The sequence below is a fragment of the Rattus norvegicus genome, chromosome 16 (genome assembly GCF_021556685.1).
Source record: "Rattus norvegicus strain SHRSP/BbbUtx chromosome 16, alternate assembly SHRSP_T2T, whole genome shotgun sequence".
NCBI lineage: Eukaryota > Metazoa > Chordata > Mammalia > Rodentia > Muridae > Rattus > Rattus norvegicus.
In genome coordinates, this window is record NC_141549.1 from 79,058,389 (window position 1) to 79,079,280 (window position 20,892).

The 20,892-nt window shown below is 43.6% G+C and overlaps 2 protein-coding genes across 2 annotated transcripts in view; one reads left to right on the plus strand and one right to left on the minus strand.

Moving 5' to 3' along the window:
• Window positions 1–17,909, minus strand: part of Agpat5 (1-acylglycerol-3-phosphate O-acyltransferase 5) — a 46,401-nt gene extending 28,492 nt beyond the window's left edge. For both annotated transcript variants that reach the window (NM_001134744.2, NM_001399425.1), the window contains 1 exon segment: window positions 17,424–17,909. In NM_001134744.2, coding sequence (NP_001128216.1) covers window positions 17,424–17,642 — 219 coding nt within the window. In that variant the 5' untranslated portion in view covers window positions 17,643–17,909.
• Erich1 (glutamate-rich 1) overlaps window positions 1–20,892 on the plus strand; it is a gene marked incomplete at its 5' end in the record, with an annotated part of 52,793,804 nt that overhangs the window by 48,187,829 nt on the left and 4,585,083 nt on the right.

Sequence of the window (20,892 nt, forward strand, 5' to 3'; positions counted from 1 at the left end):
CGAAGTTTACAAACGACATAAATAAAACAAGTAGCCAATGGTTAGCTGATCTGTGCAGAGTTACTATTGGGATGCCAGCTCATGATCAATCACTCTTAGCAACAAAGTAGAGCTATTTAAGGACCTCTGGGGTACACTTCACAAGAACTACTGATACATGGCAGTGTTTCAGGTAAATGTATGTAAGTTAGGTAAGGTTCTTTAGAGATAATGTCTAGCCTCCAAGCTGAAGAGAACACCCAAACCATTCAAACATATCTTTCAACCAGATATAGTGGTGCATGGCTGAAAGAAATCCCTGACACTTTTAAGAGGCTAAAGCAGGGGGTTGGGGATTTAGCTCAGTGGTAGAGCGCTTGCCTAGGAAGCGCAAGGCCCTGGGTTCAGTCCCCAGCTCCAGAGGAAAAAAAAAAAAAAAAAAAAAAGAGGCTAAAGCAGGAGGATTAGGAATTTGACGCTAGCCTGGGCTCCACAGCAAGAGCCAGTTTCTCCCCTCCCCCCCCCACCTCCTTGGTAGAACACCTGCCTAGTATGCCTTAAGTCCTGCTTAAGTCCTGGTCTGCCATCTAGCAACACACACACACACACACACACACACACACACACACACACAGACACAGACATACACACATACACACGTGTGCACGTGCGCATCAATATTATATTCAATACATGCAAGGACACTAGAAGTAAACTACCTGGTCCAGCACTGATTTTGTACTTAGGTGAGCTAAGGCATTAAAATAACAAGTTTCTTGAAAGAAAAAAAAATTCAAGATCAGTTAATGGCATAAGTTTCTTGTTCAAAACAAAAATCTAAAGATCAGTTAATGGTAAGGTCAGCTTAAGATTCCACATCTCTACCTTTAAAGAACCACGGCTGTCTACTATTGCTTTTTGGACACAAGCATGATTCGAAAGCTCTGCAGAGAAAGCTGCCTCTTGGGTAATCCTGTTTCTACCAGTGAATTTCTCTCATCTTAAGGAAAGAAAACAAAGCCCACAATGATACAGTGCTCAACAGAGAGCAGGGCAACCAACAGACACACAGACCTCGTTTAATAGTCAGCTCTGCACCACCTAGGAGACTCACTTCTAAACAACAAAGTCACCAACTGTTCACAAACATCTGCAGTGGTGTCCAGATAAACAGTGACCTCAACTAGGGAAGAGAATGGAGAAATACCATTCAAGTGCTACATGAAAAAGAACAAAGGCGGGGGCTGGGGATCTAGCTCAGTGGAAGAGCGCTTGCCTAGGAAGCGCAAGGCCCTGGGTTCGGTCCCCAGCTCCGAAAAAAAGAAAAAAGAAAAAAAAAATTCTACATTTCTAAAGTTCCAAGAATGAATAAGCCCTTCTATCCAAAATAATTCAAATTTCTTCTGTCCTTTCAAGTATAAAGGTTATGTATGGGCTTTACGTTGTTAATATGAAGGGGAAGAAAATATTTTACTTTAAAGATTTGGTTTTAATTATGTGTCTATGGGTGTACGTGCACATACATGTGCAGGTCCTGTTGGAAATGCAGAAAAGGACATCGGATTCCCTGGCGCTGTAGTAACAGGTGCTGGATATGGGTTCTGGAAACTGAGCTCGGATCCCCTGCAAAAGACCTACATGTCCTTAACCACCACCGGCCACCTACAGCCCCGAAAGTTTTCATTTAAAAGACAGAACTTTTAGCCGAGGTAGGGGCTCGGGTGTGGGAAAGGTGGGAAGGAAGGGTGGAGCACATCTTTAACCCCAGTACTCAGGAGGTAGACGCAGCCAGATCTCTCAGTTCATAGCCAGCCTGGTCTGTAGAGTAAGTGCCAGGACAACCAGGGCTACACAGAAAAATCCTGGCTTGAAAAACCAAATAAGGGGTTGGGGATTTAGCTCAGTGGTAGAGCGCTTGCCTAGCAAGTGCAAGGCCCTGGGTTCGGTCCCCAGCTCCGAAAAAAAAAGAAAAAAAAAAAAAAAAGAAAAAGAAAAACCAAATAAATAACAGACAAGACTGACAGATGATGGAGCTTATTAGGGGTGGGGTTCAGTGATTAATACATTTGCCATAGAGTAAAAACTAGAATTTTGATCCCTAGTCCTCACATGCATGCAAAGCAGGCATGGTGGGTGATCTGTCAGTAATCTGAGCTTATGTAGACAGGGAGGGAGCAAGCCAGCTAGTTACACTAGCCAATCCGTGAGCTCTGGGTTCAAGTGAGAGACCTTGCCTCAATACGAAAGGTGAAGAGCGATGAGGAAGACATCTGTTTTTGCCTGCATGTGTGTCTGTACAGCACGAGCTTGCCTGGGACCTGCACAAATCAGAAAAGGGCATCAGATCCCTAGGAATTATAGCTACAGATGGTTGTAAGCCATTATGTGGCTCCTGAGAATCAAACCTGGGTCCCTCTGGAAAAGCAGCCTAAGTCATCTCTCCAGTCCCAGTTACTGTTATCTTATTAACAAGTATATAACTAATTACATGGTTGTAGTGTTTTCAAAATTCAAAAAGCTAAGAAGGCAGGCACAGTAGCTTACTTATACTTGTAATCCCAACATTTGGGAAGTTGTGTCAAAGGACTGTGTGAATGGAAGGCCACCCTGGGCTTCTACAATGAGTTCCAGGGCAGTTGATCTGTAGGGTGAGGGTGGGGAATTGTTTTAAAGGGTTAAGAATTTATAAACTATCTACAGATAAAAACTGTAGATGGGGGCTGGAGAGATGGCTCAGTGGTTAAGAGCACTGACTGCTGTTCCAGAGGTCTGGAGTTCGAGTCCCAGCATGGTGGCTCGAAACCATCTGTAATGAGATCTGATGCCGTCTCCTGGTGTACTTATATATAATAAATAAATAAATAAATCTTAAAAACAAAACTGTAGCTTGCGGTACAACTGCCAGTGCCCTTGAATCACTGATTCTCTCTGGGGCCAATCTCTTGGCTATTCACTCCTCTACCTTGAGCCCAACCGCAGGCTTCATTCATCATGGCTGCTTTGCACCACAGCATGTCCTACTCCGAGTCCTAGGAGAGGCACAAGGACACCTTGTACAGACTGACTGCAGTCACGATCCCATGGCCTGTTTTCAGCCCTGACTGGAGTACCCAGAGTTTCCAACAGAGATGTTCGGAATCATCACATTACACCTTTGTTTTGCATTAGTAAAACGATGTCTCCTTTTGAACATAACAGAAATCTTAAAATAAACACAAACAACATATTAAATGTAGCGGAGACTTTTAAAGACATCACTGTGTGAACCTTCTAGTTCCATTCACTTTAGTAACTTTATTCACGAACCATTTTCAATACAAGAAACAGGAAAATATGTTTTTAAATTTTATATAATCATTCAAGTAACTTTAGATTCTTCCACTTTTTTCAAAACTTATCTAAGGCCAGTGAGATGACTCAGTGTATAAAGACCCCCGCTGCCAAGCCTCATGACCTAAGTCGGATCCCTAGGGCCCACATGGCCGAATATCAACTCCTGAAAGCTGTCTTCTGACCTACACACACACACACACACTAAAAAATGGTCCATTTAAAGTCTCTTTAGAGAAAGGAAATAGTTTTTTTCAGTTAATTAATTAGATGCAGACAAATCAAATACTCCTAAAAATTAATTTCTGGTTAGTTTTTAATTTGTTCATGCAAACTACTTGAAGGCTGGCGTGTTCTGTCTCTCTGCTTCTGTTTCTCTGCTTCTGTCTCTCTGTCTCTGTCTCTCTGTCTCTGTTTCCCTCTCTCCTTCCCTCCCCACTGACTTATGTTTGGGGTGTTTGTTCTCCAGTTGGTGACACTGTTTTTATTTTTGGGGGATAGGTGGAACCTTCAGGAAGTGGGTCCTGCAGGCAGAAGTAGGTTACTAGAGCCCCTAGTTCTGGCTTTGTTCTACACTTCCTGGTCCATTACCATGTGAGCACAATCCTGTTGCCACCAACTGAGCTGTTCTGCCAAGCTTTTCTGCTGTGAGGGACTAAAATCTCTAAGAGTAGGAGGCAAAATAAACCATTTCTCCCTGTCATGTGTTTCTGTCAGTGACACAGAGGAACTTCAAAGTTTAAAGGTATGTTCTTCATTTATCTCAGCAAAGCCCACTATGTTTTGCATGAAAAAGTTGAAATACAATACATAGTTAGGAAGAAACACTTCATTGTTCTCAAATATAAATATTGTTGAAAGAGTAACTCAACCCAAAATATGCCCTTTTGGCATAAGAATGATTTTGAGTGAAAACAGCTAAGAAATAGCAGGCACAAGAAAAGTTCTCTGCCCTCAGTCTTGAGCCTAGAGTCGGAGTATAACTTCCTCTAGCGAGGACATAAACTTCCCATTTTCAAAGCAGTCCTTCTTCCAGCAGCAAGACCTGAGCTGCCAGTGTGGGTCTCTGTGACCTCCCTGAGGTGTGTCGCACTCATTCCCCACACTTGCTATCCCATACAGTAGCTTCCTTTACACAGTCACTGCATAATTCTACACCCCTGACCAGTGCTTCTCACTTCTTCCTAGTTCCTTTCTGCCATGTAAAACATTAACATCAATAAAATGGGCCCTTTCTCTACACAATCTGAAGAGGTTGCCCTTCATAACATGACCGTCACTCAGAACATAGGCTGCAAAGTATCAGACACAGAGTAAGACTTATATTTGAATCCCAGGCCACCATCTTAGACAAGAAATGTACACCTATCTCATTAACTGTAAAGTATGATAAATAATTGTTCCTCACAGGACTGCCGTGGCATAAATGAGACTACATAAACTACTTCATATATACCTGGTACACCTGAACAGCGATCTGATAAAAATCAGTGCCAGGGGTGATGGCATACAAGGTGTGCGTGTGTGCATGTGTGCGTGTGTGCGTGTGTGTGTGTGTGTGTGTGTGTGTGTGTGTGTGTGTGTGTTCAACAGTTAAATTATTTTTGTATCTAATACACTTCTTATTCAAAACTGTCATCAAGTAAAAGAAATAGTTAACTAGCCCATATCCCTCCAATTACACCGAAATGCAGCTACAAGGACATTCACTAAGACTGCTTGCACAATTTAAACTCTGTGCTTACAATCATTTGAAATGAATTCTTTAATTTGTTTTTAGGTCCATCAAACAATCATGTGCCATTTAACACTCTAGCCAACCATGGACAGCACATATGATTGGCAAAATAACCCCACAGGTTTCAAAGAAGCTGAAAACTTTCCACGCCCTGTACGATAGCCATCTTGTCTGAGTAAGCGCTGATGTAAACTAACATACCCCAGTGCTGATCTCACAAAACAACTGCTCATGCGACTGCACGGTATTTTATAGTAATAAAAGATTTACTGGATTTATGCTAATTATTTTAGAAAATCCCTACATATTAAAAATATGCTCACACACTGAATGTATGCCTTTAAAAGGTCATCCTGACTGGTCATCCTGACTGGAGCAACCACATCTCCTCCTATCTACTTAATGAAATCACCCAAGGACGTGTTCTAGACATGTCCCTGTAAAGAAACAGAATTTCCACCTACTAAGGAATTTCTAGTATAATATGTGCAAAACATGTGGTCTTTTTCTGAGTCCAATTTGAAATGTTTCATTAAATAAATAATAAATTTACTAAATTACTAATTAGTAAAATTATACTTTGTAACAAGGTTAAATTAGTAAACATAATTATTTTATAAATGATCAGAATGCACAATTACCATGTGAAATAAGTAGAAACTTACATATCACAAAACTCATGCAATCAGCATGCATGTCTTTCAATGCTGTCCTTTCTTCAGAAAGGTTCATTTCGTCTCACCACCTATTACCTACTATTCTCTTAACTAAAAAATGTAACATATTATCTCATTTGGTCTTTGCATTTATTTTTTTATTGTTGTGTCCAAGTATCTGCCAGGAGCAGTTTAAGAAGGCTTTATTTTAGCCAGGCCTGGTGGGTACTCCTTTAGACCCAGCACTCAGGAGGCAGACACAGGTGGACCTCTGAGTTCCAGGACAGCCAGGGCTACACAGAGAAATCCTGAGAGCACAGATTTATTTTGCTTGGGAAACAGATAAATGTTGCTGCTCACTATGCTCCTTCCTCTCTTTTCTCTTTATTGAGGGCAGGGCCCCACCCTAACAGATGAGGACACATTCAGTTAACCCTTTCTGAAAACATCTCACAGGCATACCCAGAAGCACATCTCCTAGGTGATTCTAAATCCAGTCAAGTTGCCAGTAGATCCACCATTAAAGTCTTCAAACGAGAATGCCAGATGTGTTCCATTCCCAACTGTGGTTGAGAAGTTGAATTACTTCAGTGTGACAAAGGCTACACCCAGGCTTCTCACTCCAAGATCCTAATGCCTTAACAAGTATTCTTCACCAACGTTCACATCTGAGGCCTGCAGATACACTTCAGTTGGTAGAGTGCTGGCCTAGCATGTTTGAAGCTCTGCATGTGATCCTAAGCACCACATGAATCCTGGCACCCTTCCAAAGGGGGGATCCAAAGTTCAAGGTCACCTTACACAATGAGTTTGAAGACAGCCTAAGCTAAATAAGAGCCTACCCTAATTAAACAAAATGTTTTGTTTTCAAGAAACTTTTTTCACTCTGAATATTAACTATAAGGATATATGTAAGAAATCCATCATCATCATCATCATCATCATCATAATAATAATAATAATAATAATCTAACAAAAAATGTTCCTTAGAAAGGTAACAAAGCCTTCTTTCTATAGGTGCACAGAGAAGTGACATTCACCATGATCCATAAAACTCAGAGTCGTCTACTAATACAAAGAACAGCTCCAACCTCGCTTAAAACAAAACAAAACAAAACAAAACAAAACAAAAAACAAACACCTCTGGGATTCAGCTGCATTGTTCCTTATTTCCAAAGTTATTTGTTTATGTGTTTATTTTAGTCTTTAACTCATTACACAGTTACTGTTTTTCTTATTAACCAACTTCTTTCTATGCTGAATGACAGACACCATTTTATCAATGTACAACACTGGTCCCTAGCCTAGCACATGACTGGAACTTAATATAACTCTTCTAGATGTGAACTCATTTATCTCCTATCCTAGAATTCCTGTAGACATGGCAGCAAGGCTACCAGCCTGCGAACCCCCTCTTACATGTACACAGAGACACTCAAACACCTTCATAACACTTCTGTCTGACTTGTCTTTAGTACCACGGGAGAAACAAAGTAAACTTGGTGCACTGCAGTTTTAAAAATTCCAAAACCACAGGCTTTTAAACCCTCAGACAAAGGTTTCTCTGTTTCTTGGCAGTCCCAGAATTCTTCTTCACTGTCTTGCTTTACCCGTTTTATCATATTCCTGGAGGTTCAACAGTCTCAGTAATGTGAACCTCCTTAGATAAACACAACCATCTTAGCAAAGCATCCCAAAGCCCCCATTCCTTAAAAGTAAAATTTAACACAGGGTCACGGAACCTCTAGAATGGGATTCCCTGTGAGGTATTGCCCTTTTTTGTTCAAAAGGAAGGTCATTATCCTTTTACTGACTACATCTTGGAGAGGAGACAGCATACACATTACGACATACTATTTTCACGAAAATGATGTCACTGAGGCACAAGGTAAGGACACGGTGATGGCAGAGAGGGAGCAGCACAAGTCTGAACAGAGGATTTATACAGAGGATTAGTTTTAAATACACTATAGATTATCTTTATGATGCAAAAAGGAGCAGTTGGTGTGGACCGAAACCAGAGAATGGTATAGCAGAGCGGAGGCTGGCCTTCGACACAGCCTGAAGTCTTCGCAGCAATTCTGGTGTCGCGTTCCCTCTGGTATCGACTAAGAACCACTTTGCCTCCCTGCTATGTAACTATGTGAGCTGTCTTGAAGTGAGGGTTCAAAGCAACTTGTAATAAGCAGAAGCACATTTGAAACACCCCAGAAGGAAGTTACCGTAAAGAGTTCCTTTCCTTCTATTTAGAAGGGCTGGTAAACCACCATCCAAGAAAGTCAGCTATCGGGTGTTTTCTCTAATTGCTTCTTTGCGCTTTTTTTTTTTTTTAGATTTTATTTATTTCATGTATGTGCATACACTGTCACTGTCTTCAGACACATCAGAAAGGGACATCGGATCCCATTACAGATGGTTGTGAGCCACCATGTGGTTGCTGGGATTTGAACTCAGGACCTCTAGAGGAGCAGGCAGTGCTCTTAACCGCTGAGCCATCTCTCCAGCCCTTCTTTGCGCTTTTACAGCAGGAATACCCCAAGAACAGCGAACTCACTTCAATTATCACCTGTAAACACGTCTTAAAATGCAGCTCCCAAACCGGACTGCCATGAAGACTACACAAAGGAACTGCCTGGACCTGTTCAATGTCTATAAAAAGCTAAGAATAATGCCTACCTTGTAAGAATGACTGACAAGACCGGTATACAGCAGCATTCAGCAAAGGTTTGTTACCAACCAAAAAGTTGTATTTGCTAGTGGGTTTATTTTTGTTGTTGTTGTTGTTTTAAAGACCTTATTTCTAACTTAATTGTGTGCACAGGTGCGTTGCCACGTGCAAATGAGTGTTTGAGAAGGCCAGAGGCGCTGGATCCCTCTGGAACCGGAGTCACAGGTGGTTGTGAGCCGCCTGACACAGAAGCCAGATGGGTCACCTGAAGGGCAGTACCTGCCCTTCTGCCCTGAGGTAACCACTTCTCCAGCCCCCATATTAGCTGTTCTTAAGACAGACCTGGAAGGGTTCTCTTCGTTCTCATCACATGTATTCTTTCACTACACTGACCAGCATCTATACCTGGATTGTCCTGATGACTCCGCACGGGTCCTTTTTCAGAGCCCTTGTACAGAGAAACTTTTCTAACCATCTACCTTCCACGCACGAGGCTAAGCAAGGTCACATCGCAGTCAATGTGAACGGTCTTGTTACTGCCTGTCTCCCCACTCCATAGTTCTTCGCCCACTAGACACCAGCACAGCACCTGAAACAGAGTGCTGGTCTAGGACACCCAAGTTCCAAGAACCCTTATGGGAAGACATTACTTAGCGTTACATTCTCTACCTATTACTATCAACCACTATGTTAAGAAACTGTCACATGAACATTCAGAAGGAATTAACTTCTAATTCCATTAAGAAGTGCCAATTCCCAAGTTCCCTCAGCTCTTGGAAGAAATCTAAAGTTTCGCAATAAACTACTTACAGACTTAAGGAAATTGTGTGCAGGTAAGCAGTAAGGAAATGTGGCTTTCTCAAATGTTTCAATGTTTGATTGCATCTGTTCTATAAAATAGACAAATGAGGCGTTAAAAGATTACACAGGCCCCACCCAATACCACATGGTACTGGTGGGTGAGAGGACACCCAGAGGACCCCTGCCTGTGTGGGTAGAGTGGAGGACACCACCAAGATAAGCAAGCCGGAGAGATGGGAAAGAAAAAAACAGTATGTGCACATGAGGAGAGGTGGATCTGGAGACGCTGGGGTACTTAGGAACAGCCTGATAGGAGTAGCCTGGATAGCTACTTGCGACCACGGGGAGGTCCTGGCCAGAATGCTGTCACGGGCCATGTCCGTGTCCATGACTCTGCAGCATTCGGTGTCTGTGTCATTATCTATGGCCCATGTTACCACCAAAGACCTTTCAGATGTGCCTGGTCTAGGCTGCTGCCTACCGCCATGTTGATGCCCAAGGACTGCCCGGAGCTAGCCACACTCCTTACCAGCTGTAGCACTCAGGAGAGCATGGCACTGGACAGTGCAGGAAAGCTGGCCCTGAGGACAATAAGACCAGGAGAGTTGGCGTTGCCGCTTGTTGGCTATAGCATTCATATCTCGCCTGGGCAGCACAGTAGAGCAGAGCTGGCCCTGGTGATGTGGGTACAGGAGAACTGGCAGGTTGACCAATTCGGCTACCACTCAGGCCCAGATCCAGGGCTCTGAGTTGGCCCACACCAACATCTACCTCATCTATGAGCTGCTGGTGTGTGTGAAAGGGCCTGTCCAGCAGATCCTAATCTACAGGATCTCCATGACATAGGGCAACGACAGGATACTGGAGAAGAAGTCCAGTGAGGACCCAATATTGAAAGCATAGCAGAAGCCAGAGGCCTCGAACTAAACCAATGACTCACTGCGAAGAGCATTTGCAAGTAAAGCTGTTTGAGCTGAAGGGTGTGCTTTGAGACACCTCGGCTTCCACAGAGATCTGGTTGTGTTGCTGTTTGTTCCTTTTTTTGTTCTCTTTGGCAGAGTGTGGATACAGAAGGACGGGAAGATGAGTAGGACTGGAGTGCAAGATGTGAAACTCAGAAAGAATCGATAAAAATGTAAAACGACAACAACAGAACTACAGGGGCAGAGGGTCTGCAAGAACTGGGGGAGGAAAAAGAATATGGTCACAATACAGAATATTCTCAAGGAATAAATAAAAACATTGCTTTACAAAAGACTTCAGAAGTGAAACATTAAAGACCAAGTTTGTTTTATGTTTACAAAAGATATAGAAACAAAATATTAATCATATTTTTTGAAAACTGTCTTGTAAATTGCTAGATTTAAGTTGTGTCAGGCTAGAACTACACCTGGGAAACAATTTCCTGAATCAAAGGTTTTGCTTATTCTGCCTAAGCAAAGGCACACCCAAGTCCACCCAGCTCTGTGGCTCCCAGCTTGGCTCCCAGCTAGACGAAGCAAGCACCTTAGGGTTTTAAAGAGTCACAAGGATGATAAATAAGAGGAGCTAACTGAGCACATAAACAATTAACCTTTTTTAAAGATCACAGATAGTAGATTCCAGTGAATAGCAGGCAGAATGTGGAAAGAATTCAGACCTGATACAAGGGTCAGACTGGATAACCTGAGTCCCCTCTAAGTAAACATATTTCATCCAAGGAATTTAGCTGCCTTCAGCAAGATTCAGATGCAAACTTGACTCAGGAAGAGTTTAGGATGCTCGATAAGACAGTGCCAAAGAAAGGACAAACCACTTTATTGGCCATGGGGTAGAAAGTCTTTGTTTCTGAGAATCTGAAAGGAGCTTCTGTACAAAGTACAAGCCCTGGAAGTCAAGAGTCTGCACACTGTACATCAACAGCAGCACCTCAGACGTAAACACTATCTTAACCCCAGCATTTTCAAACTGTCCTGTAACATAAGCAGGTACACTGAAAATTTTAAACGTATTTTACATAAAGGATCTCAGCCAAGGAGCGGTGGTGCAGGCCTCTATAATCCTGGAGATTCAGGCAGTGTCCCAAATTTAAATCTGTAAACAATTGATAACCCAAGAGTCTTGTATCTTATCAATGCTAGGATTTGGGTCAGTGGGGATTAGCAGTCAAAGCTAATGGGAAATATATTTTAAAGTAAATTCTAATTGTTAATAACAAATTGAAGCACTGCAATGGTGGCAAAAGTATTCACCAGGTACTGAGGAGAGGCACACTGCAGCACTAAACCGTCTCCAAATACGGTTTAACCTATAACCAACTTTTATTGGATTTCACTGCAACGAGAAGAGAAATACTTGAGAACAGGAATTAACTTTGGGGAGTGGGCGTGAGTGGTGAATGCACACATGTGTGTATGCCCATGCATACTCCCTGGAGGCTAGAGAACCTCTCCTGTCCTGCTCTATCACTCTCCACCTTTTCCCCTAAGAAAGGGTTTCTACTAAAACTGGATCTAAGGTGGCAGCGAGCAAGCTACAATGATCCTCCTGTCTCCATCCACCACAATGGTGGGGCTGCAGGCACACACAGCCATGCTTGGCTTTTAATGTGGTTGCTAGGAATTTGAACTCAGGTCTTCATGCTTAGTAATAAACATTCTTAACCACTAAGCCATCTCTCTATACCTACATCTGTCTGTCTACCTATCATCTACTTACCTACTGATATATCTGTCTGTCTGTCTATCTATCTATCATCTACTTATCTATCTATCTATCTATCTATCTATCTATCTATCTATCATCTACTTAACTACTGATATATCTGTTTGTGTATGGGCATGGGTACTTGAGCTTGTACTTGTGAAGGTTAGAAGACAACTTTTGAGACTAGCTCTTTCCTACTATGTGGGTTCAGGGGATCAAACTCAGGTCATCAGACTTGGTGACAGGTACCCTTGACCACCCCATTCACATCAACTTTTAACAACTTTTAAAAAATGCTAAAAGGGCTGCGGTGGTGATTCACTAGGTAGAAGAACTTGCTCTGCAAAGCATCAGGACCTGATTTTGAACCACGAGCGCCCATGTCTAAGAAATGCGGAGCATGTCTGGAACATGCCTGGAATTTCAGAATTTAGAGATAGATGGGCAAATCCCAAGAGTGTGCTGGCTAGGCTGGCCTGAATATTCACGTGCATGCACACACACCACACACACACACACACACACACACACACACACACACACACACCACTCAAAATACATACACTCAGAATGTTAAAGGCAGGTGTGGTGGCTTACTGTTGTAATCCTACGACCTGGGATGCTGAAGCAGGAGGGCTCACCTAAGTTCAAGTGAATTTAAGACAACCTGAGCTACTGAGTGAGAACATTTTTTTTTTGTCATGACTACTACAGTCTATGTGAATATTCATCTAGAATCTTTGATTAGAGATGTGATAAACCCAGCTTTACCTCAACTAACCATGGTAGCAACACAGTTGCTGTCATTTATTGGGGGGGTGGGTTATCCCAGTCACCCCTCTGCCAGCATTAAACACTTTCTGCTCAGCTCCCTACAAGTTTGCTTTTGACTCAGGCTCAAGAGCACACATCGTCTCTTATTCTGGGTCTCCAGGCAGCCCAATCCAAGTCTCTTTGTATAAAAGCAAAACCAAAGGCCAGTGTCTTCATCCTGTCATGTATAAACTCTCAATATAAAGGTGACCTCTTCCTCACATCTATGATGTAGGGGCAACCAGGGCTATCAGCCTGAGCTAGTCAACTAATACCAAGAAGGGTTGGTACAATTTTATTTACACGGATTTTATATTTGCCATATTTTAAAAATATTTTTCATTTAAGGCTCAAAATTATTGTTTGATTTTACAAAGAAGCTATCTAGAAATAATCTTAAAGTCAGTTGTGATCTGACCATATAAAAATATGAATAAAAGTTTGAAACTAAAAAAAAAAAATGTCACACCTAAGATATGAGGTCCAGTTTGAAGGGTCTGCTTGCTCATTTTGTGGGTTTTGGTACACTATCAGCTATCAAGAGACAGTTATTCAGAATCAATTAAGAATTAAAGGAGGGCAAGCAAGTCGGCTCAGCAGTTAACAGCACTTTCAAGGACTCAGGTTAGATTCCTAGCACACACGTGGTAGCTTGCAACCATCTGTGATTCCAGTCCCAGGGGATCCAATGCCTTCTTTTGGCCTCTGGAAGCAGGCTCGTGGTACATATACATACATACATTCAAAACACTCACACACACATACAAATGATAAGATAAATGTTTAAAAAATTAAGAGAGAGTACCAAAACATGAGCAAGAAGCCAGTTATTAAAAAAACAAAAAAACAAAAACCAAAAAACCAGACATCTAATTATGTGTTCTGCTTAAGGAATACACGAGGTAAATTCGCAAACTCATAAATCAAGAAAATAAAAAATAAAGGTAGTATAGAAGACTATTTAAGGTAACCAGAACAAAGGACAGCAGCCTCCTCTTATATATCAAAGAAAGCAAAAACGAAAATGTCTTAGTATGTAAAACTAAGTATTTACTTAGCATGTAAATAACTAGGAAGTAACAACATACTGAGTATTTAGAAGTCATTTTAAAGGACGGAACAGTGGTCCCAAACTCTACGTCCACATCCTAATCCATCGAAGCTGTGCACATCCCCTTATTTTGAAAATATCTAAGTAATAAAACCCAGCTCACTCTCAATTTCACAGTCTTCTGGGCTGGCAAGATGGCTGGGCAGGTAAAGGCGCTTACTGCCAAGCCTGACGGCCTAAATTCAATCCCTTGGACTAACATGATGGAAAGCAAGAAGTGACTCCTGACTGTTGCCTTCTCCTCGGCCTACACACACACACACACACACACACACACACACACACACACACACACACACACACCGTGGAACACATGCACCTACATAAGTAAATGCATGTTTTGTTTTGTTCTGAACTAGTCTTGAGGGTGTAATGAAGGATTTGAGACCGAAATCACCCTAGATTATCCAAGTGGGCTTACAGGTTACAATCCAATGGCAAATGTCTCACGACCCAAAGGGAGATGGAGACCTGAGGCAGAAAAGGGGAAATGGCACTGACTATGAGGCAGATACAGATGGGCTTCTGGTCAGAGAAAGTGGCTGGCATCCAGAAAACGAAAAAGACAAAATCCTAGAGGGAATGCAATCCAGCCTAAATCCTGATTTCAGACTTCTGGCCTCCACGCTGTGAGGATAAACTGATCTGTTTAAGCCATTAAGCCTGGGGTGATCTGTGTGTTAGCCTCACAAAATGGGATTTTCACAATGCTAAGGAGACTTTTTTTAAGATTAAAAATAAATGTGAAATATATATATATATATATATATATATATATATATATATATATATATACTGTAGGGCATATTTGCATATGAGGACAGGTACCTGTGGGGGTCAGAGGTGTCAGACCTTACCCTGGAGCCAGAGTTACAGGTAACTGAGAAACAGCCAATGTGGGATCTGGGAACCAAATCCAGGTCCACTGTAAGAGCAGACTGCCCTCTTAACTACTGACATGTCTTCAGTCCCTAGTCCTTCTAGTTCCCTTTCAATGGATGTCAAGTTAGTGAAATCAGCAAACCTACGAAGGTCCCATTCCTTACCCTAAAGGTAGGGGGACATACTGCTCACATTAAGTAGTAATAAGAGAACAGAAAGGCTCTACATTGGTGTGGGCAGATGGCAGATGTAGGGAAAACACTTGTTACAGGAGCATAAAGACCCAAATTCAGGGCCTCAGAACCCCTAGAGGCCAGACAGGCATCTCTCTGAAACTTGGTGCTCCTACAGTGAGCTGGGAAGCAGATACAGGAGAGACTCTGGAGACTCAAAGGCCAACTAACCCAAGGTTGTCCTCTGACCTCTATGTACATGCATGGCACATGTGCCCCCCACAATCATGAATATGAACACGTATGTACATGCAGTACGTGCACACATATACACACAAAGATTTTTTTTAACTTGAAAGGATACACATACACGAATTATTCAGAGTTTTAGCAATGAATATTATCTCAAAAATGAAAACAGTAAAGAACCTGCATTTGCATAGAATCCATTGCAAAGTCCACTCAAGCTGCTTTTGTACAGCAAAAGAGGCCCTTGCTCTTATGGTCTCCTCAAGTGGAACTGGTTGACAAGAGTTTGGACAGAGCTGCCTAGAGACTGTTCTACACTGTACGAATTTTCTAAAACCATTACACATAAGATTATCTGTATGACTAGTGAACCAAGCTGGAAGAAAAGCTTCCGTCTCAAAACTCTTGTGACCAGTGCACAGCTAATTATTTTGAATTTATTTTGATCCATTATTATTGTCTAGCCACATTTCTTCCTCATGTGTAAATTGCTCAGTACCATCATGAATCCCTTTTAAATTTCATACAACTAAGAGTTTAATCCAGACATGGCAGCGCATGCCTTTAGTCCTGACACTCGGGAGGCAGAGGCAGGCAGATCTCTTGTCAGCTTGAGGCCCGTGAGGTCTACATAAAGAGTTCCAGACTACCAAGACTCCAAGGGGAGATCCTCCTTGGTTTGTTTGTTTTTTCTTTAAAGCTCGATATGTGAAAGAGTAAAGGAGCTCTTTTTTTTTTTTTTCTCTTTCTCATAATCTTAGTTTTAAGGCTTCACAAGCCCTAAAAGTCACTTCTGAAGCAGCTGCTGAAGCCCTGGGGTATGCTCCTTCTGTGAGGTTTGCACTTGACCCCCCCCCCCTCCTCAAGTGCATGTCCTCTCTCCCAATCAATAAACTCACTAACTTCTCTTCACTGTGACTCATCCCGATTTTCTCCACAGCAAGAATATGGGCTGCACCTGAGTCCCTGAGGCTCTAAGGGGTACTTGTCATGTGCAAGGTCAGCAACTTTAAGTTGTGCTCCCAGCTGTTCTGTCCCTTCTGCTAGTGAAATTAAATACTCACCCACGATTAAACCATACATTCACTTGACAAGCTTAGTAAAGTTAGAGTGAGGGAAGAAACCGTCAGCCTGGAGTTCCTGAAAATTCTGAATGAAATCCTATTCTAAAAGTCAATTATTCAGAAACCTTGATGCGAAACAGTGGTTTTTTTCCTGTTTCCTAGGAAAACACTTAGAAAAGACAGTGATTCAGAGAGGTCCTAATTCTCCACCTCAAACATAATCTCCAACTGGAGCAAAACTCAGTAAGGGATCCATCCAGTCCCCAAAGCATCCCCCAACGCAGAATGAAAAGAGCTGAGAAATGGGGGAGAAAGTCATAGATACATCAAGGAGAACCCAAACAGAGCTCTCCTTTGAAACTGAGAACCAAGAAGGAAGTACAACAGTTTTTATGAGACGTCATATAACTAATTTACATTAGGAGAGCTTTCTACTCTTCATTGTTTTCCGAGTTCAATCTCCACAGAGGGGAAAAAAGAAAGAAAGAGAGAAAGAGAGAAAGAGAGAAAGAGAGAGAGAGAGAGAGAGAGAGAGAGAGAGAAAGAGAGAAAGAGAAAGAGAGAAAGAGAGAAAGAGAAAGAGAGAAAGAGAGAAAGAGAGAAAGAGAGAAAGAGAAAGAGAGAAAGAGAGAAAGAGAGAGAGAAAGAGAGAAAGAGAGAAAGAGAGAAAGAGAAAGAGAGAAAGAGAGAGAGAGAGAGAGAGAGAAAGAGAGAAAGAGAGAAAGAGAGAAAGAGAGAAAGAAAGAAAGAAAGAAAGAAAGAAAGAAAGAAAGAAAGAGTAGCAGGAAGAAAGCAATCTGACAAGAGATCAGCCCACATTGAAGCCCAGTCCAAGCAGAAGAGAACTGTATCCACAGTGAGGCTCCTATTGTAACCAATGTATTCATTTCCTCGCTAGGCTCTCGCTTTCACCCGGGAGGAACCCAAGGCAGGAGTCGTCCTTCACAGCTGTCACTTCGGTCAGCGCCTAGAGCTTTTGCTAATCTAAAAGACCTCGGAAGTGCAAAAGAATCCAGTCCCAGCATCACCACCTCGGACTCAGTGCCCTACTTTGGCAGGCACCGAGACAGACAGTTAACAGCCGGCCCGGGCGGGGGTGGGGCGGACCCGGGAACACACTCAGCCTCAGCAGGACGTTCCAGAAGGAACCCCGAAGTGAGAACCAGAAACTTCCCCCGCGGCGGGAGGCCGGGTGCTGCGGCACGTGCTCGCCCTGCTGCAAGTAGCGCCGCCCGGGCCGCGGGGCCCGCGCGCACCGCGCAGCCGCGCCTCACCTGGACCCCGGTGTAGTTCTCGAAGAAGAAGAGCACCATGTTCTGGTAGACGCAGTAAAGCCGGTCGTCCACGCGCTGGTACAGACGGGCGGGCAGCAGCGCGGACAGCACCCGCCACAGCGTCCAGGCCAGCATGTAGGTGGGCGCCGAGCCCAGCAACAGGACGCTCGGGAGCAGGTAGCGCATAGAGTACGTGTGGAGCACCAGGGACAGCAGCATCCTCTCAGCTCGCCAGCCGCGACTCTCCTGCGTTGCCCGCGCGGCCGCCAGGACCTCAGCCACCGCCGGCCGCCCGCCAATCACCGCGCAGGGCCGGCCGCGCCGCCGCCCTCCGCCCTGGCTCCGCCCCCCGCATGGGCCGCGGGGCCCGGGACCCGGCGGGGACTGTGACCGCCCCTGCTCGCCGCCTCGGAAAGGGCACGCCTCGGCTTGCCGGGCGCGCTCGCCTCTGGGTGCTCCTTTTGCTCCGCGCGACCCGCGCCTGTCAGCGGGGAGGCGGGGTAAGGCAGGACTCCCAGGTAATAAGGAGCCTCCTGATTGGTCGACTTATGGGCGTAACATGTGCTCTGATTGGTCCGGTCCCTGTTCTCGTCACGACGCATGCTCGACTGCGGATGCTGGCTGTATAGGAGCCCGGGAAGATGTGATGTGGTGGGTTTTTGTCCTGTGCTGGCGTTCGAGAGCAGCGTGGGGACACGAGGATGCTCCCTGCAAGACACGCGGGAGCCGACTAGGTCGTGGAGCGCAGGTTACCGACAGCTGCAGTGTCTTCGCGTGCCGGAGGGCCACCCGTATCCCCACGTGCATAGGAAGCGCTCCTTCCTCCTGGCTGTTGCAGAATGTGGCTGGGTCCGCCTCCCATACCCTTGGTTGACCTTTCACAGGACTGTCACCTCCTTTTATTAGATCCTTCAAAGTTTTAACTTTTGCCTTTTAATAACCTTTTGTCCTTTGACTTGTTTCTGCTGTGCTTTTCCCTAATAGCTTACGTTCTTTTTTTCAGTGTGTAGGAAAGTATTTTTCTGTACATGTAGAATCCATAAGTTCTTTTCCCTTCAGAAAAAACTAGAAAGGTTAAGTAACAGCAAAAACGTATCCAGAGGCCCAGATCCTTTTACCGCCCTAACTAGTGGAGACCAGATAATCCTATACTAGAAGGTATAGAAGGAAGAGCAGGTCAGTGTGCATGCTCGGATCTGTTCGTTTTGAATTCGTGTGCTGTGTGAATATGTTGGTTTCTATAAGTGACCCTGAGGTCACTTTTTAGACCACTTTCTAGAGCACTGACTCATCCCTCTACCATGTCTCTCTGCTTCCTTGCTTTGGACTCCCCGTCATCTCTTGCCCCATTTTTTTTTTTTTACCCCATCGCCTCTGAGGTGCACTTCTTAAGGCATACAGATGACTCATGTCATAAGCACCCTATGTCAGACGGACGTGCTTACCTGTTTTCACAATGTTGGAATGTATTGAATTAAATAAATTTCACAAAGTACAATGGCTTGGCTGGCACCAGTGAGGCCTGCTTTACTTTGTAGCCCTGGCTACGGCAAAAGACAGGTTCTTTTATTGCGGTCTTAATTACTAATATTAACTGTCAGATCACACATCCATCACTCAGTAAGTATATCTCTATATGTTTATATATGTATATATAGGTTACAGTGACTACAAAGAGTTAAAAAGAGGAAAGGAGTTTTAAAAGCCTTGGGAAGCCAGAGCTGGAAAATTGGCAGGGATGTAAGAGTGTCTGTCTTGATAGCAAATGAACCACAAACCCAGCTTTTGGGAAGATACTGCTGTTATTGGGCCACTGCGGGTTGCAGATATGACAAACTGTCCAGTTTTGTGCAGATGCAGAGGTGAAAGGGCAGACAAAAGAACTGTTAAGGCAGTTCACTGTCAGTTCAGAAGAACTGAGCCCAGACAAAGGAATTGTTAGACAGATGGACTGCAGATCCTGATTGCCAAACAAGAGTCCAGGAAGACAGGAATTGAGGTACACGTCAAAAAGCAGGGACTGAACCAACTGAAGTTCTCTGGAAACTCAGGGGTTCTCTCCCTGTTGGTCTATGACATTCGCCACATAGTTAGATGACCCTTTGTAGGGGCATTTACTTGACAATGTTAGGAGTCAACCTTTGTCAACCGAAAAACAAGATTTCCAGCACAGTTAAGTGCCTGAGGCCCCTCTTCTTTGCCAACAGTAAAGTTTCAATTTTCTAGGAGTATCAGTAGAGATTTATAAGGAAAGGACACGTATTAAGCCCTTTGTGAAACCATAGTGGCTTTTACCTTATCCGATTATAATCCCGTCTAAAACTTCTCTGGAGTCACCTCACATACCTTGATCAAAAGAGAGGAGACAGTAAGATGGGTCTGAGCCTGAGTGAGCCACCCACGTGGTGGGAGGAGAAAATGAATTGAAGATGTTCTATGACCTCCAAAGGTGTTCATGGCATGCGCCCAAACACAAAGTTGCTCTAAAACTAGACAAATGATGAAGGTGTTCTGGTGATGCTCTTAGAGGCACAATCTGAGAACCACTGATGGCCTATGTGGACAATACTAGCAATGTGTGCCTGGGTGTGTGTTTTCCTACTTAAAAAAAGAGCCCTCATGCTTCAGCTTCCATTGAAAGATCTGTAAAAAAAATAAATAAAATAAAATCCCAGCTATGATTCACTATAAACCTCTTTCAACATCAAATCCACTAATCCTGGTTAAACCCGAGTCCCTAAGATTCCAGGGGAACTCCTTGGCTGCTAAGGATGACAGAATAATAGTCTTCAGGAAAAAACCCAAGGTGAGGCTCAAAGGTGATACAATCTAGAGGTCTTGATCAGGTTTGTCTTTACGGCAGCAGAGAAATCTCAGACACTTCACAGACAGAATTAGCAGTGGAAGGAAGGTGTTTGTTGGGGGTCGTGGGGTGTGAGGAAATTCATGGACACCGCAGACATACAGAAAAGAAAAATACACCACAGAGCAGAGACTGGCTGAAAACATCCGGGCCTGGGTTTCCCAAGCCTCTGTAGAGTCTTCCCTAATTATGGTTGGCCAGTTTGAAGAAATGTAGGACAGCAGATTGGCCCAGAATTGTTGTGTAACGAGTCCTCATCAAGCCTTGAACGTGTTGAACCAGTCCATCAGCAGGGGGCCTGCTGGTGGGAGACAAAAGCCAACAAGGCCTTTGTTTTAAACTGTCATGCTTTTATCTCAAGCCTGGAGGGCCAGGAAGAAGCCAGCCATTTTTGTAATACCTAGTCTTCACCCCTCTTTCCCTGTCTGCCTACCAGGGAGTTTATCTAACTCAGTTTCTCAAGTGAAAGGCCATTTCTCTGTTTCCCCATTACTAACAGGGTAACTGTATTTGTTACTGTAAGCCTGACACCTCGCTGAGGAACAGAGGATTTCAAACTACTCAAGGAGGAAACTCAAGAACAATTAGATTTTGAGAGAGAAGAAA